Source organism: Octodon degus, unplaced genomic scaffold (genome assembly GCF_000260255.1).
Source record: "Octodon degus isolate 3935 unplaced genomic scaffold, OctDeg1.0 scaffold00018, whole genome shotgun sequence".
Taxonomy (NCBI): Eukaryota; Metazoa; Chordata; class Mammalia; order Rodentia; family Octodontidae; genus Octodon; species Octodon degus.
In genome coordinates, this window is record NW_004524594.1 from 619,350 (window position 1) to 642,190 (window position 22,841).

The window sequence follows — 22,841 nt, forward strand, 5'->3', positions numbered from 1 at the left end:
GTTCTGGGTTGGCAGCTGTGCGCCACCATACCTGGCTGGAACTTTATCAGCTAAGAACAGGCAAAGGAAAGCACTTTTTTTTTTTTTTTTTTTTTTTGCGGAACTGGGGATTGAAATCAGGCCCTTGTGTTTGCCAGGGAAGCGCTTACTCCACTGAGCCATGACCCCGGCCCCCAGGCAAAGGAAAGCACTGTTTTTCCTTCTTTGCTGTTCTTGGTGTTAGATGTTTTTGGTTTAATCTCATGTCTGGTTGGAGGGGTTGTGTTTTACGTTGAGTGATCATACTCATCGTTGGGGCTTGTACTTGTACGTGGCGCGTCACACTGCTGCTTTTTCCCAATTTCCCACTTCCACCCCTGTTCCCCTCCTTATTTATAAAAACTTTGTTTCCATGTTTTTCCTCTGCTTGCCCAGTTCTTTCCTCCTCCCCCTTGCTTTGTTTTTTGAAACAGGGTCTTGTTATATAATTAATGTTGTATTTTCTTTTGCAGCAGTTGGTGCTGATAACTTAGAAAAAGTAGATGACAATTCAGATAAAGAGGCAGAGGTAGAAGAATCTTCAGAGAAGACAAAAGTGCAAATAGCACCTAAAGTAGAAGATGACCAAGATTTGAAAGTATGTACACTACTGACTATAACTTGGGTGGGGTTTTATGTTTTGTTTTTGTACCAGTGATCAAACTCTGGACCTTGCACTTGTCAGGCAGGCACTTATGCCACTGAGCTATATCCTCAGGTGTGACAAACATTTTTTTTTTTTTTTAATTGTAGGGAAGGGTCTACAGGGTGTTCAGGGTCTCACTACTAGATCAGACTCGTGATCCACCTATTTACAGCCTCCCAAGAGCTGGGATTACACAGGCGCCACCATGTCCAGTCTCAATTGCTGCCTCAAGGGGGCCTGATAGTTAGCTCAGTTGTTTAAGCGCCTGCTCATGCAAATGCAGTCAGGCGCAGGATCCCAGGTTCAAACCCCACCCCCACCTGCTTTACCAGACCCACCCTTAAGTCAGGCTGAGCCAGCCCCCCCTCCAAAAAAAAGCAAAATCCTTTTTTTTTTAAATTAATTTATTTATTTTGTGTGTGTGTGACCAGCTCAGCCCACCAGGGGGCGGGGCTGGCTGGCATGTGGTGCTGGGGGATTGAACCATGGTCCCTGTGCTTTGCTTAAGCTTAGCTTGTTCTAAGTGGGTGCTTTAGACCACTGAGCCATCTCACCAGCCCGCAAAATCCTTCTTAATCACTGTCTCAGCAAACCTTGGGGGTGGGACCAGCAGATGCTTTAATCCGCTGAGCTATTTGGCCAGCCCCAAACTTTTTTTTTTTTTTTTTAATTTATTTATTTTAGAGCCAACCATTAAATTACTTTCCATTAAGTCCGGACATGGTGGTGTGCACCCATAATCCCAGCACTAGGGAGGTGGAAAACAGGAGGATCACTACAAGTTCTAGCTGTAGTGAGACCCTGCACCAAAAAAAAAAAAAACCCTTCCATTAACAAGTAATAAATGTACTGTGTCTGAGCTTAAGTCTAAATTGAAAGCCTGTTTTTCCTGTTAAGTGAAGGATTCCTGTTTAAGGTTGAAATAAGGATTTACAGGACCTGCTTGATGCTGAGAAAGAAAATAGTGCTTTTCTGTGTTTGCTGACCTTTGCTTTCCTGCATTAGTTTCAGATAGGAGAACTGGCGAACACCCTGACAAGCAAATTCGAGTTCCTTGGCATTAGTAGGCAGTCCATCTCCAACTTCCACGTGCTGCTCCTGCAGACTGAGGTGAGCTCTGTTGCGGGGTGCAGGAGCACTGTGTGTTAGCAGTCCGCCCTGCTGACTTCTAGTGTGTTTTTTTTTTTAATTTTTCTTGTTTAAGGCTGGCCTCATATTTGGCCTTTTGGGTAAGATCAAGTGTAATAAATGATTTTTTTTTTTTTTTTTTTTTTTTTTTTTGGTCAGAACTGAGGACTGAACTCAGGCCCTTGCACTTGCCAGGGAAGTGCTTATTCTACTGAACCATCTCCATGGCCTAAAATATTTTTTTTTTAAAGAATTATTTATTTATTCACTCATTCATTCATTTATTTTGTGTGTGTGGCCAGCTCAGCCCACCAGGGGGCAGGGCTGGCTGGCATGTGGTGTGCTGGGGGATTGAACTGCAGTCCCTGTGCTTTGCTTAGCTTAGCTTGTTCTAAGTAGGTGCTTTAGACCACTGAGCCATCTCACCAGCCCCTGAAATATTTTTTAAAAAAGAAATTTCCTTTCCATGCCACTTGAAGAAGGGAAATTATTTGGGCAGGGGGGAATTACTATTTTTTTTTTCTTTCGGTGCCAGGGATCAAACTCAGGAGCTTGCATCTGCCAGGCAGGCCTTTATGCCACTGAGCTATCTCCCTGCACCCACTGGAATTACCATTTTAAACAATACTCAAGTTCATTAAGCAAAAATGAGTTAGAATTTTTTTTTTTTGTTATAAAGTGTGTAACTTTTATCAGCTTCAATGTTTATTTTGTTGCCAAATTTTGTGTATAATTGAACTTTCAGATCTGCTAACACCTGCTAAATTGATTTTACTCTGAAGGCTAAGACATCAGTTTCTTCTTGAAATTTTTCTTTGTTGCTTCAAACATTTCTTGTGTTCCATTCCTGACATCATCACTGAAGTTACGAGGTGCCATTGCAAAGTCACCACCTGCGCCTGTTGTGACAAACACCTTTTTTTTTTTAATTGAGAAATATGAATGAGACAGTTTCAAAGCTGATTAATAGGACAGTTTCGACAATCAATACATTGTACATTGTTATCTTCTTAGTGGTTATCCACAGTACAAGAAGCAGACAGGATATCCTGTCCAAACACTATTAGTACACTTCTTTCTTCTCATTGAATTAAGCGAAAGTAGCTGTATATCTATCCTAACTATTTTGTGTATATAAATACAAACTGATCTTTCCTTTGTATCCCCTTTTTTTTGTTTAGTCCTGTCAGAGGTGAATATTCTATTGGCATCTAAGTACTACAGGTTTTTGAATTCAGCTAAACAATCCAATACTGTCTAGTAGTCTATATTAGTGGGTTATCCTCAGAACTTATTGACTTGAGCCTTTTACAGCTCATCATATTAATATGGCTTTACTTTATATACCTCATTTTTATACTTTTCTGCTGGAAACACCTTCTAAAGCTTAAAGTTTCTTTTTTTACTTCTATTTCTTCTGTTAGCTCTGTGATTCTACTCATATTCCATACAAAGTTGTATGCAACCCCCAGCTCAGCCCATTCATTGGTTATTTATTATTTATAGTGGAGCCTGGGATTGAACATGGACCTTTGTATCCCCAGCCCTTGTTGGGGAGGGAGCATTTGAGACCGTCTCACTTGTATTCTAGGGTGGTCTTTGATTTTATAGGAATCTTGACTCAGCATCCGGAGTACTGGAAATAGAAGTGTGTGCCACAGCACTAGTGCCAGCTCTTTACGATGTCTTGTAATTTTAGAGTCTCACTAGTTACACAGGCCCAGCTGAAACAGCAGTCCTTTTACTTCATTCTCCTAAGGTGCTAGGGTCATAGGCATGCACTGGTGTGTGTACTTGAAACTTTGTTTTTTTAACAGGAATGTAACACTACATCTAAAATGTTTAGTTTTGCTTATTAATAATAAATTGAACTGTCTGTCTGGGGAAGAACGCCCAAAAAAATAAGGAATAAAAATACTGGGCTGGCCTGTAATCCCAGCATTTGGGAGGCTGAAAACGGGAGGCTCACTGCAAGTCCAGTCTGTGTAGTGAGAGCCTGTAGACCTGTACTAAATACGTTTTTTTAAAAAAAAAAAAAAATACTGGGCTGATGCATTTTCTATTCGGAGGAGACAGAGCCATTACTCCCTCTGAGACTGAAGTATTCAGTATACAGATAGCCTGAGTAGTGTCATTTTTTCAGTGCAAATCCAGCATCTTTAAAACCAGGGTGCAGTGAGCGCACTGTGCAGTGTGCCGCCCGCGTGCACCTGTGTTGTGAGTTTGCCTGCTGGCAACACAGGGCTTGCAGCGTATGCGGAACAAATCCTTATTGTCTCTTGGCCCCTTCAAATTTGTAAAGGACCAACCTCCCTTTTCCTGTTACCTATCTTTTGTTTTAAGATTATTTCTCGTTGGTGTTTATCCTCTAGAATTCATGTGACCCTTAGGCTTGTGTGTCTGATTTCTTTTCTCTTTTTTCGGGGGAGGTGGTACAGTGCCAGCAGTTGAACTCAGGATCTTGTGCTTGCCAGACAGGTGCTGTGCCACTGAGCATCATCCCCAGCCCAGGCTTGTTTTCACCTGACATTAGGCCACCTGTTTCTATTGGAACACAGCCTTGCACCCACAAAACTTGGAGCAGGATTTCTTATTCTCTCTGATATCCTTTTGTCAGAGTAGAGCAGTATGGCCAAGTGGAAGCCCAAGTCACCCCTCCGTCTCCTGACAAACCTTTCCTTTCTGTCCTTGCTCTAGACTCGAATTGCAGACTGGCGGGAAGGGGCTCTTAATGGAAACTACCTTAAACGAAAGCTTCAGGACGCAGCAGAACAACTAAAACAGTATGAAATAAACGCCACTCCTAAAGGCTGGTCCTGCCACTGGGACAGGTACGCACTCTTCTCCCCCTCTCACCTTTCACCCTTGACACCTCAGACATGATTTGTGATCACCGCCATGCGACGCCCCGGCGGCCCGTGTGCAGACTGACGCTTAGCGGCCTGAGCCGCACGCACGCCCAGAGGCCGGGTCGGCCGCACAGCAGAGAAAGCCAAAGAGTGTTTACAGTGTGCCGTGTAATGGATTTTTTCCCAAGATCGACCAAGCCGGTGTTTCCTCTCCAGAGTGCACGGAGTAGGGCGGGCTTGGGGGCTAAGCGCATGCGAGAGCTCTGTGCGCTTTACAGGACCCCTGGAAGCACCTACTCCTGATTAACCTCGGCGAAGTTAAGGGAAGCTTCGGGCTGAAGGTGCGAATGAAGAGCAAGAGTACTGTCCTCTGCCAGCAGGTCAGATGAACACGTTTCTTTTTATATTTGGCTTTTCTTGATTTTTTTTTTTCGTTATTTGAAATCTTTGCTCTTTTATTTTTCAGCTCCCAGATCCTCTCCCTCTCTTTAGCTTTCACTGTGTTTGATATCAAGAATATGAACTGTGAATTCCACGGTCCAAGAGGGGAAGAGTCACCTTTCACAACCCGCGCTGTTCTCTTCTCTGGAAGGGAAACTAGTGTTCTAGGCGATTGAGTCCCTCCATTAATGAAACTCGGCGCCCTGTTACACATTGGCAAAAAACAAAAAGAGAGATGTTGTCAGTCATGTGTTGGAGCGAGGGCGCAGGGCTGTATTCACAGAGCTGCTGGCAGTGCAAATAGCTTTGAATTCTCCTTGGTTCTCCCTCCTCAGTGGTCAAAGCTCTTTGTCGCCTTTGTGAATAGCAGTCCGTAAGAGGAGGTTCGTCCCTGTGAGCACAGACTGCTGCCCGGGGACAGGACCGATGCACGTGTTCCTGTAGGGGAGTAGGCTTTAAAACTGCATTTTCTTTCTTGTAATTTAGGGATCATAGGCGGTATTTCTATGTAAACGAGCAGTCGGGCGAGTCTCAGTGGGAGTTTCCAGATGGTGAGGAGGAGGAGGAGGAAGGCCATGCTCGAGAGCGGAAAGACGAGACTCTGCCTAAGCCCAGCTTGAAGGACAGACCTGGCGCTGCGTCGAGCTCCACAGAGTCCTCGGAGAATCCCGCAGGTGAGATGGGTTACTCTGCGTCGAGGATAACAGTGAGTTTAGAAAAGTCACTAATGTACCATGAAACACAAGGGCTTGTGTTGTGACATGAACTGAACTTGAAGTGAAGTGAGCTAAAACCATGGGAGTTTCCCGGAAATGAAGGCAGTGGCGGGTTTGGAACTCAGTGTAACGTCCGTCAGCCTGGAACAAGATGCACTGAGTGTCCACCGGCCTTGGGGAAGACTGCAAGCTCCAGCCCACTTACGTGGTGCCAGCGGGTCTCAAAATACAAAAGGCCTGGGAGTGTGGCTCAGCGTGAAGACCCTGGGCTCAGTCCCTAGTATCTCAATAAAACGAAAGATTCCATGTAAGAAACAGTCAACGGTACCTCTGTTAAGTACAAGTTTGTTTATATAGCTGGTAACTATAATGCACAAAAGAAATTTTAAAAAATAATACACATTTTTAAAAGACAAGCTTCCTATAATTACATCGCAGAGCTATGGGTCTCCACGAGTAACGGCAGTCATGGAAGGACTGGGTCTCTGAACAGTCTGGTGGCTGGCAGAGCTGGCAGTATCTGAGATCCTCACTGTTTGTTGCCGTTACCACCGCGTTGCCCAGCTGCATCTGTCCTTGTCCCTGACAAGTGAGAATGACAGAAGAAATGCTGCAGGCTAGTACCATCCTGTTTTCAGAAGAGTAAGATAATTGCTCAATGAAAAAGTTGCCAGGCTAGGGGTCTACCTCGGCGGCACAGCGCCTGCCTGGCAAGTGCGAGCACCTGGGTTCAGTTCCAGGTACCAAAAACAAAGTTGCCAGTGTTATCTATCACTTTCCTCATCGCTGGAACCAAATACCTGGCCCCTCGGCTTAGATGAACAGAAGTTAATTTTGGCTCCAAGGAAAGGGACTGGTGGATCTAGTTGGAGAAAAGCTGCTCTGTTCCTGGTGGCTTCTGGGAAGCCAAGAACCAAGAGGCACCTTGGAGGGAGATGAACACTTTGGTGACCAGATCCTGTCGTCCAGGAGCTAGTTGTCTCACCCACTGCCTGTGAGCGGGCTGGCTGGAAACTGTCTCTGAGTGCTAACAGCATGCAGGCCTGGGACCACTGCATTTAAGCTACTCCCTGAGTTCAGCTCGCTGTGCATTTGTAACAAGAGACTTTCAGAGTTCTTCAGTCACTATGAGGGTCTAATGAGCTCTTCAGAAGAGCCAAAGCCGCATTGCTTCCTCATAAAAGAAACTACATTTGTCCTAAGTCCATCGGACTTGGAATGGCAAAAGCAGTGAATGGACTGACTGACAACCCTCTGAGCTAAAAACACATGGTAAAGTGGCAGAAGGCAAGAGTCTGGAGTGGCTCCTGCAGCAATAGCCCCGAAAATACAGCAGTGGCACGTTGGTGGGTAAATGGACGGTAAAGAGCTGAGTCTCCGTCTTAGCCCTGCTGGAGCCATCGCTAGGAAGACCGGGCTGCTGGGCCCAGGAGCAGAGCTGTGGTCATGCAGCAGGCAACACCTGTGGTGCTGCCTGCCCTCCGGGACCAGGTGCCTTAAGCAGCCTGGATGCCACGGTCGGAAGCCCTGCACCCCCAGCCAGGTTCAGAAGGGAGAGGAAGGGGGGCTTGAATCAGTTCCACTTGAGCAGTGTTTTCTGGCGCGCAAGCATCTTTCTTGCCTTTTGCCTCCTGTTTCTCTGGTATCCTTCACCCTGTCCACTGCCTTCAGTCCTGCTTCCATGTGGCTCTGTGCTCCTGACTGCTTGCTGCCCATGTTGCTTTCTGTGTGTTACTGCAGCTACAGAGAATGCCTCAGAGTTGAGTCTTCAGCTCTGTTGCTATGCACATGGGCGGTAGAGAGTGGAGAGAGCTCTTGGCCACATTCAGCTGATTAAAACAAAAAAATGGGGCTGGCAAGGTAGCTAAGCAGTCTAAAGTGCCTGTTTGGGCAAGTGCAGGGACTGCAGTTCAATCCCCAGCACTACAGGGCAGGCTGAGCCGACCATAAACAAAAAAGAGAAAGAAAAAAAAATTGTGTTGCAGGAAAAATAAGTAAACTGGCATTTATTTTCAAATCTCTGTTGAGCATCCAGAACATGCTAAGCTTTGTCTAAATGAAATCCAAGTGGGCCGGGCCTGGTGGCACTCACCTGTAGCCAGAACTCTGGGAGGCTGAGGTGGGAAGCTTGCAAGGTAGAGCACAGAGTAGGAAACTTAGCAAGCTGCTGTCTCTAAGGAAAAAATACGAGAAAGGGCTGAGGATAAAGCCTAGTACAAAAAGCCTGTGTTCAATACTGAGAGACATAAAATAAAGCTGGGAATATGGTGCGCTCCTGTGGTCCTAGGGTGAGGCCGAGTCACGGATCACAAATTCAGCCTGGATTCCACAGTGAGACCCTATGTCCAGAAACAAGTTTTGGGTTGGTTTTTTTTTTTTGTTTGTTTGTTTTTGTTTTTTGGTTTTTTTTAAACATATTTGGTACAGGGTCTCATTGCACATCTCAGCTCTGACTCGTAGTGATTCTCCTGTTTTCAGCCTCCCTATGCTGGGATTACAGCCGTGTGCCTCCACACCCAGACTCTGACCCAGCGCGTCCAGGGGCTGGGCCGCCACAGTATGCTGTACCAGGAATTGAGCCCCGGTCCCTGGGCTTGCCTAAGCAGGTGCTTACTCTGCTGAGCTGTCTTACCAGCCCAAAACTACAGTTATTTTTTGTTTTAAATATTTAGAGAGCACCTTCTTTCTGTAATCAAACTCATATAGATGAAATACAATTAATAAAGCATATAAACCCCAATACAAATGAAAAAATTGGTTAGTGTTTCCAGACCTAGTATGTTTGTTAGGAGTAGAAATATTAAGATTCCTGTGGTTGTAGCTTAGCGTACTCTCTGGGATCAATTCCCAGTACTTCAGAATGAAAAAAAAGAAAAGTACAGTCTAGGGTTTATCTCAGTTATGGTGGGCTTAAGTCCTAGCACCGTGATGGTGAAGCTTCGAGCTTTCCAGGATGTGAAGCCTGCTGTGGTACACACTCGCCACCACAGGCCTAGCACCACTAAAGGCGAAAAAGAAAAACTGCTGCGCTCTGAGGAGCAAAGGAAGTTTATAGTTCTCTTTGCTTTTTATGGAACGGCCCCAGACCGCAAACCCAGCCTCAATCCTGCTCGCTCAAACATTGTTACATGTGGAGCTCTTGTGTCCACAGACGTGTGTCCAGCAGCTCTTTCTTGCTGGCCTGTGTCATTTGGGTTACATGTAGCAGCCTTTTTTAACCTCTGTGGAAATAGTTCTATTTAAGTTGCTAAACTGGCCTCATTCAAAATAGTAACTTATCTTTGGGGGTAAATAAGTGAGGCTGCTTAAATATAAATTTAAATGCCTGGAAAAAAAAAATCTTGAGGGCCAGTAAGATAGCTCAGTGGACTGAGTGCCTGGCTAGGCATACTCAGGGACTGAGCTTCAATCCCAGGCTCCACAGACTGCCAGGCTGCCGAGTTGGCCACCACATCTGGGTGTGGTGGCACATACCTGTAATCCCAGCACTGGAGAGGCTGAAAACAGGAGGATCACTAGAGTTCAAGCTGTGTAGTGAGACCCTGTACCAAATACATTAAAAAAAAAACCTTGAAGTAAAAATTTGTCCCCTGAATCTGTTCTGTCTTAAGCTTAATCTCTAAAATCTTTCATTAGCACATGATAAAAATTGGTTTTGCGTTTTAATCTCTGATCTTGGCAGAATTAAATGTTTTCATCTGTTACGGCCAGGCAGATAGCTCAGTAGAATAAGCACCTGCCTGGCAAGTGCAAGGTCCTGAGTTCAATCCCCGGTACCGCAAAAAAAAAAAAAAAAGTTTTTGTCCCTGAAAGAAATGCCAGCTGAACTAAGTTTAGAAACGAGAGCTGGCCAGGTAGCTCAGCGGATTAAAGCGCCTGCTTAGGCAGATACAGGAGCCAGGGGTTCGATCCCTGGCCTGCCATGCCAACCCTGCCCCTGGGGTGCACTGAGACTAGGCCTGGTGGCACATGCCTGTAATCCCAGCACTTGGGAGGCTGAAAAACAGGAAGGATCACTACAAGTCTGATCTGTGTAGTGAGACCCTGTACTAAATACATTAAAGGAAAAAAAAAACCATCATTTTAATAGACTGGTTTGCAAACTAAGTATTCCTACTTTGTATTTAAGCAAAAGGAGACAATTATCAGTGCTTCAGATGCAACTTCAATGTTTTGAATGAACTTAGTTTGAGATTCAAGTATTCTTAAAAAGTACCCGTGTTTATGACTAAATTTATCAAGTGTGGTTTTCTGTTTACACAAGGTCTCATGCACCTCTGAGCTCTGGGTGGTCCCAGAGCATTGTAGTGACCTTGAGCCTGCCCTACACCCTTGGGTCCCTGGACCTGGCAACCTGGTACTGTCACCAGCGATGCCACAAGAGTGCTGCTGGTGGGGCTGGTGAGATGGCTCAGTGGTGTAGGGCACCTACTTAGAACAAGCTTAGCAAAGCACAGGGACCACAGTTCAATCCCCCAGCACCACATGCCAGCCAGCCCCGCCCCCTGGTGGACTGAGCTGGACACACACACACACACGCACACACACACAAATAAATAAATAAAATTTAAAAAAAAAGAGTGCTGCTGGGTGTGAAACCCCGCTGTTACCAACTCCACTCTGTGTATGTGGCTAGTCTGGTAAAAGGAAGTTTAATTTTTAGTTAATCTCCAACATTTATTACCTTAGTTTCTGATTTAACTTTTTCTTTTTTTTGAGCAGGGTCTGGCTGTGTAGCTGAGGTTGGCCTCGAACTCGCCACTATGCCCAGCTAATTCTGATGTAGTTTTGTTATGCTGTGATCAGATACAGGCTTCCTGGCCATACTCGGATTTTTCTGGAAGTTAGCATATCAAATACTATTACTTGGGGTTGGGGAGATGGCTCAGTAGGATAAGCGCTTGACTGGCAAATGCAAGGATCTGAGTTCAATCCCTGGTTCCACCAAAAAAAAAAAAAAAAATTATTACTTAATACCAAATATAAAAATGCAGTGGGTCATGTGAATTATTTGAGCTGGAAAACTGCGTTTATGCTTTCTGGTACCCAAGTGTTTGGGTGGCACTTTCTTTAGCAATGAAAGCTGGTGGTCTCGTGCAGAAACTGCGAACACGGTAAATCCTGTGGACGCTGCGTGTCATTCGTCCCATAAAGGCAAAGCTCCAGTAGAGGCCAGATGGCTTTCGCTCACTTGGGCCTTACCTTGGCAGACACTGTTGGCGCACGCAGTACTTGGGGGATTTCTTCATCACAGTCTTTTGTGAAACCTAGGCAGGCCTTAATGTCTGCCCTCTTCCTGCCTCAACCTCTTGGACTCCAGGATTTTTTTTTTTTTTTTTTAACTCCAGAGTTTGATGGGTGATAGCATCTGGAGCCCATGAAAGTGCAGTGTTTTGGTTTTGGTTTTGAGATTTCTCTCGGCTTTCTGATACTTCAGCAGGATGTCTTGGTACAAAAAAAAAGTTCTAAGTACTCAGGAGTCAGGTCTTGCCTGCCTGGGTTCCACTATCTTCAAAGTAAGGAGGGTGAGGGGCCAGGGAGATGGCTCAGTAGAAGAAGCGCTTCCCTGGCAAGTACAAGGGCCTGAATTCAATCCCCAGTTCTGCACCGCCCCCAACGAAAACAATGAGGGTGAGCTAGTTGGGGTTTTTTTGTTGTTGTTTCTTGGTTTTTTTGCAGAACCAGGGATTGAACTCAGGTCCTTGCTCTTGCCAGGGAAGCACTTATTCTACTGAGCCATCTCCCCGGCCGGCTAGATGATTTCTGATATCTCTTCTCCTCCTAAATTCTATGATTTTTAGGGAGAAAACCCATAGATTATGAGAGCTCCCTCCTGCCAGGAGGGGGAGGGAAAGCTACAAGTAAGTACATGTGCCCATCTCCTCTCCGCTGCTGCTGCTAGGGCTACTTTTTCAGCTGTGATGTCTTAACTCAGACTTGAGCTGCAGCAGTTCGAGGCCCTCTGCATCTTGAAGCAGATTTGGAAGTCAGCCTTTGCCTTGAAGATGTGTCCTCCTAAATTTCCCCCTTTGTTGCCCTATGACCCAAGGTACCCCTTGCAATGCTGGTGTTGCTGTGCTTTAGGAGGAAGGTGACCAACAAGGACAAGAGGAGTGGTACAGGGGGTGTGGGGTCAGTGTTGCAGGTGTGTGCGGCTCCCTCCCTTTGAAGCCAGCGAGGACCCCAGCCTAGTGTCTTCTCTTTTCATGTTGAAACTGAACATTTGAAATCGAAAGTCCTCATCTACAGATTCCGATGACCAAGTGTCTCAGTGAGTTAAAGCCATCATTTATTTGCCTTTGACCCAAGAGGGCTGGCCAAATAGCTTAGCGGATGAGGGGCCGGGGGTTCAACCCCCAGGCCTGCTATGCCAGCCCTACCCCCAGGGCGTGCTGAGATGTGATTGAGACTGGGCGTGGTGGTGTGCGCCTGTAATCTCAGCTCTTGGGAGGCCGTAAACAGGCGGATCACTATGAGTCCCATCTAGTAGTGAGACCCTGAACATCCTGTAGGCCCTTCCCTAAAAAATACAATTAATAAATCAATAAGTAAATTAATTTTGACCCAAAAGCAGGATGTCTTTAACCCTGCCGGGTATCATGGTAGCTCTAAGGTGTGTCCTTACCCTTGGCACAGAAGTCCACTGGGGGTCAAGCCATTTCCTGGGGTCCTGTCCCCACTGTCCGAAGCCACGCCTGCCACCCTACTTGGCCTGGCAGCCGTGGAGCCAGGCTCGCTGCTTCCCTGACTCCTCTCTGTTTTCATAGGTTCCCTTTGCAAAGAGTCATTTTCTGCTCAAGTGTCCTCTTCGTCACTCATGCCACTGACTCCGTTCTGGACCCTCCTTCAGTCCAACGTGCCTGTGCTCCAGCCACCACTGCCGCTGGAGATGCCGCCGCCCCCACCACCACCTCCAGAGTCCCCTCCGCCGCCACCGCCACCGCCACCCCCGCCACCACCCCCGGTGGAAGATGGTGAGATCCAGGAGGTGGAGATGGAGGATGAAGGCAGTGAGGAGCCCCCTGCGCCCGGGACGGAGGAGGATACTCCTTTGAAACCGGCTGCGCAGGTCGCAGTTGTCACCAGCCAAGTAGGTGCCTTAGACCCTGGAGGGCGGTGGGTTCCCGGTTGTGACTGGCACCACAGTGACCAGGGCCAGCAGCCTGACTGCAGGGTACTGTTTCAGAGTGCTGTGGACATCACCACCTCCAGCTCTCCTTCCACTAAAGCAGTGAAGAGGAAAGCAGCAGAAATAAGCAGTGCAGTGGTTCAGAGGTCCGCCACCATCGGGAGCTCCCCAGTCATCTACAGCCAGCCCCCCGTAGCCAGCGGTGAGCATGCGCAGCATCAGTGCTGCCCCGGGGAGTGGGTGTGCTGCGCATTGGGTAGAGCAGTTTGGCTCTAACCGACTTGTTTTCTGTGTATCACACATATCGAGTGGTTTTGCATTTAAGTACCTTAATGCTAAGTTACTCAGCAATCATTATTTTGTTGCCAACAAGTACAGATTGTTTGGGGTTTTTGGAACAGTCTCACTGTGCAGCAGGCTGGGCCTCAGCCCCTTGGTGCTGTTCCTGCCCAAGCTTCCTGAGTGCTAGGATGACAGGCATGTGTCGCCACACCCAGGTTGGGCTGTGATTTTCAGATGTTTTGGCCTCCTTTTGTAAGCATTATGATCCTCACTAAGGTCCTTTTATCTTCTAGGTCTTGCCTTGGTTCTGTCACAAAGTCCTATTCACACTATCCCATACTCTGTTTTAGGTCCCCAGGCTGCAGGGATTGGGCACCAGTCTGTGTCCCTGGGCCACACAGCAGCAGGCTTGGGTCCCCAGGCCCGAGGATTGGGCCTGCAGTCCAGCTACCTGGGCCTCACAGCCACGCCGGCCATCCTGAGTTACACTGAGTGCTCTGTCCCCATGGCAGTAACTGCAGCCTCCCTGCAGCCAGTCCAGGCCCGCGCACCTGTGCCCACCACTGCTGTCATAGAGCCACCGCCACCACCACCACCTCCTCCTACACCACCACCGCCACCAGCTCCCAAAGTGACACCACAGGAAAAGAAGAAAGGAAAGAAAGATAAGGTGAGCCTTCTAAAAGCACTCTGAACCAGGTATGGTGGCACACACATGTCATCTCAGCACTCAGGAGGCAGAGGCCAGACGATCCTTGTGAGCTCAAGGCCAGCCTGAACTGCATAGTGAGACCCTGTCTCAAAAAGATAGAAATAGGGGCCAGGGAGATGGCTCAGTGGAATAAGCACTTGCCTAGCAAGCGCAAGGGCCTGAGTTCAATCCCCGGTTCCACCAAAAAAATAAAAATAAAATAAAAATTAAAAAAAGATAGAAATCAGGGAGATAGCTTAGCGGCCTCACAAGGGCAAGGTCCAGAATTCAATCCCAGGTACCAAATAAATAAATAAATAAATAAATAAATAAATAAATAAATAAAGCACTCTGAGGGCCAGCCAGATAGCTCAACAGATTAAAGCGCCTGCTTATATGCAGGTGCAGGAGTTGGGTTGGATCCTCATTGTGCCATGCTGGCCCCACCCCCCAGGGCACACTGAGACATCTTTTGAGACTGGGTGTGTTGGTGCCTGTAATCCCAGTGCTTAGGCGGCTGAAAACAGAATCACTATGAGTGTAGTCTGTGTAGTGAAACCCTGTAGATCTTGTACTAAATGCAAAAAAAAAAAAAAAAAAAGCAGTCTGCATTTTTTATTTTCAGACAGCGTCTTGCTAAGTTGCCCAGATTAGGCTCAAACTCAAGATTCTCCTGCCTCAGCCTCACAGGCTGCTGGGCCTCCAGACATGCCCCACCACACTCAGTTCTAACCATTTTTGTTTGTTTGTTTGTTTGTTTGTTTGTTTGTTTATTTATTTTTGGTGGAACTGGGGATTGAACTCAGACCCTTGCGCTTGCTGGGAAAGTGTTTATCCTACTGAGCCATCTCCCCGGCCCCAGTTCTAACCATTTTTAAAGCATGCAGTGATGCGGTGTAATAAGAGTACATTCACCGTTCTTTTCCACTGAAGAACACTATCCATTCAGCAGCCCTCCCTGTGCCCTCCTGCTGCTGGCTGCCTTCTCCACGCCTGCCTGGATTGCCCCTTGTGAATGCTGTCCGGAACTTGCAGGCATGGCTTCTCTTAGCGAAAGAAGGCTCCAGGAGGGCCAGTGAGATAGCTCAGCGGACTAAGCACTTACTTAGGTAAATGCGGAGGCCAGTTCAATCCCTAGCACTGCATGCCGTGCTGGCCCCGCCCCAGTTGCACTGAGCTGGCACTGAAGTCCGGGTGTGGTGGCGCACGCCTGTAATCCCAGCACCAGGGAGGCAGAAAACAGGAGGAGAGGAGGATCCCTGAGTCCAAGCTGCATAGTGAGACCCAGCACCAAAAACAAAGAAGCAGCTTGAGGTAGTGTGTGTCTCCTGCCCATTGGTGGCCCGTGTGGCAGCCCTGCCTCCCCACTGACAGCAAGGTCCTGCTGCCTGCCTTCAGGGGCAGCTGCCCGCTCCATTCACTGATCTCCAGGCTTCCAAGGGCACCCGACAACTCGAGATTCGCCTCTGCCTTTTCTTTAGTTTTTTTTTTTTTTTTTTTTTTTTTTTGTGTGTGTGTGTGTGTGTGTGTGTATATGTGTGGTACCAGGGTTCAAACTCAGAACTTTGCGCTTGCCAGGCAAGAATTTATTCCACTGAGCTACCTCCCCGGCCCCACTCTCGTCTTTCTGACTGTACTTCAGGCTGGCCTCTAAATCATAGTGATCCTTCGGCCTCAGCCTCGCAAGTGCTGAAATCACAGGCAGCACCTCCATGCCCGGCGAAGGTGCTCCTCTCTTTGTGGTGCTGGTCTAGTGAGTGTGCGGTGGTAGCTCACGGGGGCTTGTTTTCTGTTTCTCCAGCGAGTGTAGGATCTTGGGTGCCCACCCACTGCCCTGATCTGGGTCCCTGTGCTAGTAAGCAGCCGTCTCCTGTCCAGCCCTTCAGACAGTCCCCCCTGCTGCCCCGCCTCCAAACTTGCTATTCTCCTGCCTTAGCCTGATCATTTTTCTAGCTGGGGATCTTTTTATAGCTGAACTGTAAGAATTCAGTGTGTATTCATGGCGCAAGACCTTTGTGGCATGATTTCTAGCCACTTTTTCTCTGTGTAGTTTGTCTTTCTCCCTCCCTCCCTGGAACGAATGTATTATATTTTGATTTATTTTATTTTGCGGTACCAGGATTGAACTACAGACCTTGCACTTGCCAGGCAGGTACTTATGCTGCTGAGCTATCTCCCTAGTCCTATATTTTGAAATTTTTTGGTACTTGGGGCTAGACCCTGGGGTGTTTGCACATAAAGGCCTTTAAGTTTTTTAGACAGGGTCCTGCAAAGTTGCCAAACCTAGGCTTGAACTTAGGATTCCTCCTGCCTCATTCCCCCAGACTGCTGGTATTAAAGATATGTAGCACTGATTTCTTTATTTTTTGGTGCTGGAGCTCACTCTCAGGACCTTGTGCTTGCGTGGCAGGCACTTAAGCCACTGAGCTATCTGCCCAGCCTATGCCACATATTTAGAGGTTCAAGTTAATCTTTTCCCTGGTACTGCGCACACACACACACACACAAAAAAAAAAAAACCACTTTTTTTTTTTTTTCTTTTTGTGAATTACTTTTTTTTTTTCCAGAACCGGGGATTGAACTCAGACCCTTGGCTTGCCAAGGAAGTGCTTATTTTACTGAGCCATCTCCCCGGCCCCAGGGTTGTTGGATCTCTGCTAGTGGCTTTGCTGAATTTGTCAGTTGGCTAGCTCTAGCAGTGTTTTTTTCTTTTTTTTTGTTTTGGTACCAGGAATCAAACTTAGGACCTTACACTTGCCAGTGCCTATGCCACTGAGCTATCTCCCTGGCCCTCTAGCAGTATTTGTTTTGGCATTTCTATGTGTGTGACTTCTGGCACCTGCCTCCCCGCAGTCCCCTCAGCTGCCACAGCTCCTTTCTTGGCCACCAACTCGAGAATCTAGACTGCATCATAGTTCTCATCAGAGGGGCCAGTCAGAGTTATTATACACTTTTGTGTGTGTGTGTGTGTGTGTGTGTGTGTGTGTGTGTGTGTGTACAGAACCAGGGATTGAACCTAGGCCCTTGCTTGCCAGGCAAGCGCTTATTCTACTGAGCTGTCTGCCCAGCCCCACATGCTGTATTAATGCCTCTAACTATCAAGAATATTTGATGGGGGGCCGGGGAGATGGCTCAGTGGAATAAGCGCTTCCCTGGCAAGCGCAAGGGCCTGAGTTCAATCCCTGGTTCCAAAAAAAAAAGAAGAATATTTGATGGGCTGGTGAGATAGATAGCTCAGTGGACTAAAGTGCCTGCTTAGGCAAGCACAGGGACCTCAGTCTGATCCCTGGCACCACATGCTGCGCCAGCCCTGGTCTGAGCCAGCCAGAGTCCGGGTGATTAATCCCAGTGCTGAGGAGGCTGAAAGCAGGAGGATCACTGTGAATCCGAGCTGCATAGTGGGACCCTGCAATAAACAAATACATTTTTAAAAAAAAAAAACTAGAGTATTTGATGGCTGGGCATCATGGTGCATGCATGTAGTCCCACCACACAGGAATCAGAGGCAGGATGGATGATTGCTATGTGTTCAAAACCAGCCTTAGAGGCCGGGGAGATGGCTCAGTACAATAAGCACTTCTCTGGTAAGCGCAGGGGCCCGAGTTCAATCCCCAGTTCCGCCAAAAAAACAAAAAACAAACAAAATTTCACCTCCACTGCAGGCAAAGAAGAGTAAAACCAAAATGCCGTCTCTGGTGAAGAAGTGGCAGAGCATCCAGCGGGAGCTTGATGAGGAGGAGAACTCAAGCTCCAGTGAGGAGGACCGCGAGTCGACAGCCCAAAAGCGCATCGAGGAGTGGAAGCAGCAGCAGCTGGTCAGGTGAGGCCGCACGCGGGCTGCCTGTGAGTGGGCTCGGCTCCGGGCCCACGGCCGGTCACGACAGAGGGCTGCACCGGCCACCCGGGAAGCCGGGCTCCGTGAGCTTGCATGCAGTGACCTGTGTTGTTTCCACAGTGGCCTGGCAGAGAGAAACGCGAACTTTGAAGCCCTTCCTGAGGACTGGCGAGCAAGACTAAAGAGAAGGAAAATGACTCCAAACACATAGCTTAACTTTTTTTTTTTTTTTTAATGTTTTGTCTTCGGTTCAGAGTCCTAACCAGTTTTACTGTCGTCCAGTGAACTATAGACATCACAGGGAGCATGCACACTCGCTGGCCGCTACACAGTCCAGGGCAGAGTTGTCGCTCATGGCATGGCACTGTCTCGGTCTGGCCGAGGAGCGTGATGGGTGCCTGTGCCCGGCTACCTGTGCTGTCCCCCGGGTTCGTGGTGAGGGCCTGGCAGCTTGCGGAGACCTTGCCTGCCCGCTGAGCCGCTTGTCACCCTAGCCTGGCCCAGCATCTACTCCAGACCAAGTGCAATTAAGTAGCGGCTCTGCATCACCGTGCTGGACTTGGAGGCCTTCCTGCACCCACTGCCCGCAGTGCTGGGGCCTGGCGGACACTCCCTGCTGACTGCCCGCTCTGAACTGCGTCCTTTCTACACTAGGGGGCAGAGTGCTATCGCGGTACAGGCGGCAGCCGCTGAGGTGGTTCAGAGCCTCAGTTCTGAGAACCTGCCCACACATGGCCTGGCAGTGCTGTACCGAGAGCCACTGTGTCCACGTCCCCCTTCCCTGTCCAGCAAGGCGCCTCCCTCCCACGCGTGAATGTATTCTCCATAAAATTCCAGTATTTAAAAGGCAGTTTGCTGTTGTGTACTTTCTGTTGTATCACAATCAGGTAAAGTCACTTTAAACTGAAGAAAAAGCAAATTGTATTTTAAAGCTGTTTGTATTTCTCCAGTTTCTGACCTTGTAAATTTTGTATATATCCACTAATAAAGCTCTTTTTATACTTCTGCTTGGTTTTTTGTTTTGCTTTCTGTCTTTTTGAGACAGGGTGTCGCTGTGCAGTTCAGTCTGGGCTTGAGCTCACTTTGTAGCCCAGGCTGACCTCGAACTCAAAAGGACTGTCCTGCCTCTGTCCCCCCCAGTGCCAGGATTACAGGCATGTGCTTCTACACCCAGCTTGGTTATTTTTTAGTCTTCACTTTAGTTGTGTACCCAGGACTTATTTTCTGTAGATGGATGTTTGTGTTCTTTCTGTATTTGACCTATTAAGTCCTAGGAACAATGTGCTTGGTTGCCAGTTTGAAAAAGGAAAAGTGGCTTTACAGCTTTTAATAAAAGTAATACCAAAAAAAGTGATACAGGGCTGGTGAGATGGCTCGGTGGTCTGAAGCACCTACTTAGAACAAGCTTTAGCAAAAACCCAGGGACCACGGTTCGATCCCCCAGCACCACATGCCAGCCAGCCCGCCCCCTGGTGGGCTGAGCCGGCCGCGCACACACACACACACACACACACACAAATAAATAAATAAATAAAAACAAATTTGAAAATATTTAAAAAAAAAAAAAAAAGTAATACAAAGCTGAATATACTCGTAAAGTTAAGGGCAACAATAGTTTGGGTTCTACTCCAGTGTATTTCCTGTGCACGTGATTAAACTTTTTACCTATTCATCTCCTAAGGTGATGTGCTGGATTTTGCACAGAAAACTGACTTGTTTGCATAGAGTCAATTTCTGCATAGAGAGGCTGTTCCCTCAATGGAGGGGCTGTTAGCGTTTTTCTCTTTAACTGCGTGGCCTTCCGAAGCCACCACTCGGACCCAAAGTGATGCTGCGCTGCGACTTCTTTGCGGCGGGCGGGTTAGCTGTGAGTAGTCGTCTTCGTTCTCAGCAACGCAGGTGGCGCTTCCTTTTGGCAGGAGAGGGGAGGCCGCCCTGGTTCAGTGCCAGAAGGGACTGTAAGTGAGTCCCGGGCTTAGCTGGCTGGAAACACCCTTCGCCCTGCCCCCACCCCCACCCCGCTGCCCTCGGTTGCTAGGCAACGCAGGCTTCGGGCTAGGCTGCGGCTGAGTGAGCTGCCTGGCGTGGGGGCCTCAAGCTCGGTCTCACCCCGACTTCCGAAGCGGAACCTGACCTGCTGCTGCTCCGCGGTGCACTCGCTCGCCCACCGGGCCAGGTAACCCCGGCCCCTAAGTTTCCAGCCATGCAGCGACGACGCCTCAGCGTGTCCCCGCCCCGCTGCTTGTATTTGCTTTTATTTTCTGGGTGTCCTTGTGGCCCACATCCCAGAGAGTGGGGCAGAGACTCCCGGCAGGCTGGTACTGGGCCTTGAGCGCAGGTAGCTTCGACGCTACAGCTCAGCTGTTTAGTTCACTTTAGGTTTTTGGGTTTTTTTAAAAGTAAGAAAAAGTATTGGAAATAGGAATGAGGACTAGGAATAGCTCTTGAGAGACACGAAGGGTCCCGAGTAGGTTGTCCTTTAGTTTTTGATACAGGGTCTGGTTAATGTATCTCAGCCTGGCCTCCAACACTGTGTAGCCCTAGTCTGTGAGGTCTTCTTGCCTGTCTCCTGAGTGCCTTGGGCCTCGCTGGGAAGCCGCTCCATGCTGCGGTGGGGGCGCACGCTTGCAGACCCGAGCCACTCTGCCGGGCCTCCTTTCTTATGTTTTTCTTTTGACACGATCTCCCTAAATTGCCCAGGCTGAGGCTGAACTTCCAGCCTCAGCCTGCAACCCGCACGCGGGCGCCCCTTGGCAGCGGCAGGATCTTCCTTTCCTCTTTCCCCGGTTTGCAGCTTCTGCGTCCCTTTTGGAGCTTGGGCACCATGCGGAGGTAGCATGTTCCCAGCGTTGACGACGGAGCCCAAGCAGGTCGGTCCGCACCCGCCCAGCACCCCGCAGACAACCGCAGACCCTGGGTCCCCTGCGGACCCTGACCCGCGGAGAACAGCTCCCACTGCTCTCCCCTATGGAGTTGCAGAGTCCTGGGACACTGCCCGCTGACAGGTGTGCTCTGGGGACTTTCCTCCTGCAGCCCCTGCCCGACCCCTACGAGGACTTCATGCGCCGTCACCTGCAATATTACGGATACTTCCGAGGTAACACAGGCAGGCGGGGGAGGGCGTCCCGGAGTCACCGCTGTTGTTGCGCCGTTGCTTCCCTCATCTCTGCCCTTGAATTTACTATTTACAGCAATCTTCCTGCCTCAGACTCCAGGTTATTTTTGTTTACTTTCCAATTTGTTTTTTCTTTGGCGGAACCGGGAATTGAACTTAGACCCCCTTGATATTTTAGGGAAGGGTCTACAGGGTGTTCGGACTCATAGTGGTCACCTGTTTACAGCCTCCCAAGAGCTGGGATTACAGATGTGCTTCACCAAGCCCAGTCTCAATTGCCATCTCAGTGAGCCTCAGGGGCAGGGCTGGCATGGCAGTCCTGGGGAGGAAACCCCTGGCCCCTGTGCCTACTTGCAGGCGCTTTAATCCGCTGAGCTATTTGGACAGCCCTGTGCCTCCCCAGCCCATGTAGTTCTCTTTTGTAGTATTCTTTTGACACATTTTGCAGTTCAGGTTCTGGCTCTGTAGTTGAAGCTGGTTTTGCACTCACTATGTTGTCTAGGCTGGCCTCAACTTGGTGGTGCTCCTCCTGCCTCAGCCTCCCACATGCTGGGATAACAGGCCTGCACTATCAGGTGTGGCAATTACTTCATTTCCTAAATGATTTCAAGTCTGCTGAATGGCCAGTTTGATGGACGGTGCCGATGGCCCAGGACAGTGGCCGCCGGCTGCCCTGCACTTTCCCTTGGGTTTGGCTCCAGCCCTGGGTCTCCCGGCTGCACTGCGATGCTCCTCAGCTCCGTGCCTGCTTGCTCCTGTGGTTGTAAACTGGGGCCTTGGACTTATGCACCTTGGGGCAACAGGCTGTTTGGGACCTGGGGCCGGGTCCAGGCACTTTTAGCTTGGGCACCAACCTTGGTGTGGACACAGCACAGACGACACTACTGTTCCTAGTGCAGAGTGGTGGCCAGGCCAGTTCCACCTTCCAGCAGCGAGACCAGCAGAGCTCATGCCACGGAGAGAAGGAGCATGGGGCCTGCAAGGGCCTTCGAGAGGAGAAGCTGGAGCGTGAGTAGCTGGCCATCCACCTGCCTGCTGTGATGTCCCGGGAGGGGGCTGAGACGAAGACAGGCGTCGCTGGGAAGCCGCTCCATGCTGGGGGGGTGGCGCACGCTTGTGACCCCAGCCTTTGGGAAGCTGAGGCAGGAGGACCACTGTGAGGTCGAGGCCAACCTGGGCTCCATAGCAAGACCCTGCCTCAAAGCAAGCAAACAGAAGTTTTATGTACTTTTTTTTTTTTTTCTAAAATGCTGATGAGGGACGAGGAGATGACTCAGTAGAATAAGCGCTTCCCTTGCAAGTGCAAGAGCCTGAGTTCAATCCCGGGTTCCACCAAAATAAATAAATAAATAAATAAATTAAATAAAATGCTGATGATTCCCTCTCTGGGCACCCTGAACAGAAACGAAATAAAAAGACAGAGGAAGAGGGCCAGGGATATAGCTCAGTGGCAGAAGCACCTGCCTGGCAAACACAGGATCCTGAGTTCAATGCCTGGCACAAAAAAAAAAAAGACACAGGAAGAGCGGGGTGTAGTAACCAGGATTGCCACCCTAGTGACGTTGAGGGGACTCCAGTGCTCCCTCACCCCTACAAGGCACACTGGGTCTCTTGTGTAACCCTCTGTTCAAATGTCTTGGAATCATATAAAACAAAAAAACCAAACCTGACTTACTCTAAAGCTTTATATTTACACATTTAGTAGACTGCATTATGATTATTATGATTATTATTATGATTATTATTTGGCCACTGTGATTGCACAAGGGGCCTTTACTCTGAACTATATTCCCACCTTTTATATTTGTTAGTTCTGAGGCAGGGTCTCACTAAATCTAAGTTGCCCAGGCTGGACTTGAATTTGTAATCTTACTGCCTCAGCCTCCCGGTGTGCTGGGATGACGTAAGTATGCAGCTAGACTCGCATAATTTTATCCTCACATTTAAAAAAAAAATTGGGGGGATCTGGGGAGATGGCTCAGTAGAATAAG

At 48.6% G+C, this 22,841-nt stretch overlaps 2 protein-coding genes and 1 long non-coding RNA gene across 5 annotated transcripts in view; 2 read left to right on the forward strand and 1 right to left on the reverse strand.

Annotated features, from left to right (window-relative positions):
* Fnbp4 (formin binding protein 4) overlaps positions 1-17,967 on the forward strand; it is a 31,693-nt gene extending 13,726 nt beyond the window's left edge. Inside the window, exons 9-17 of the mRNA XM_004626959.2 lie at positions 492-616; positions 1,670-1,774; positions 4,490-4,623; positions 5,569-5,756; positions 12,566-12,888; positions 12,985-13,129; positions 13,560-13,879; positions 17,563-17,720; positions 17,856-17,967. Coding sequence (XP_004627016.1) covers positions 492-616; positions 1,670-1,774; positions 4,490-4,623; positions 5,569-5,756; positions 12,566-12,888; positions 12,985-13,129; positions 13,560-13,879; positions 17,563-17,720; positions 17,856-17,946 — 1,589 coding nt within the window. The 3' untranslated portion in view covers positions 17,947-17,967. The remainder of the gene's footprint in view (positions 1-491; positions 617-1,669; positions 1,775-4,489; positions 4,624-5,568; positions 5,757-12,565; positions 12,889-12,984; positions 13,130-13,559; positions 13,880-17,562; positions 17,721-17,855) is intronic.
* A 132-nt stretch (positions 17,968-18,099) lies between these two features.
* The window catches only part of LOC111815590, a 5,739-nt gene continuing 997 nt past the window's right edge, over positions 18,100-22,841 (reverse strand). Inside the window, exons 2-3 of the long non-coding RNA XR_002820268.1 lie at positions 22,724-22,726; positions 18,100-18,185 (exon numbers count right to left, since the gene is read on the reverse strand). This is a non-coding gene — a long non-coding RNA (uncharacterized LOC111815590). The remainder of the gene's footprint in view (positions 18,186-22,723; positions 22,727-22,841) is intronic.
* The window catches only part of Agbl2 (ATP/GTP binding protein like 2), a 20,403-nt gene continuing 17,367 nt past the window's right edge, over positions 19,806-22,841 (forward strand). For all 3 annotated transcript variants that reach the window (XM_023710858.1, XM_023710859.1, XM_023710860.1), the window contains exons 1-4: positions 19,806-19,910; positions 20,521-20,605; positions 20,769-20,832; positions 21,745-21,858. In XM_023710858.1, coding sequence (XP_023566626.1) covers positions 20,573-20,605; positions 20,769-20,832; positions 21,745-21,858 — 211 coding nt within the window. In that variant the 5' untranslated portion in view covers positions 19,806-19,910; positions 20,521-20,572. The remainder of the gene's footprint in view (positions 19,911-20,520; positions 20,606-20,768; positions 20,833-21,744; positions 21,859-22,841) is intronic.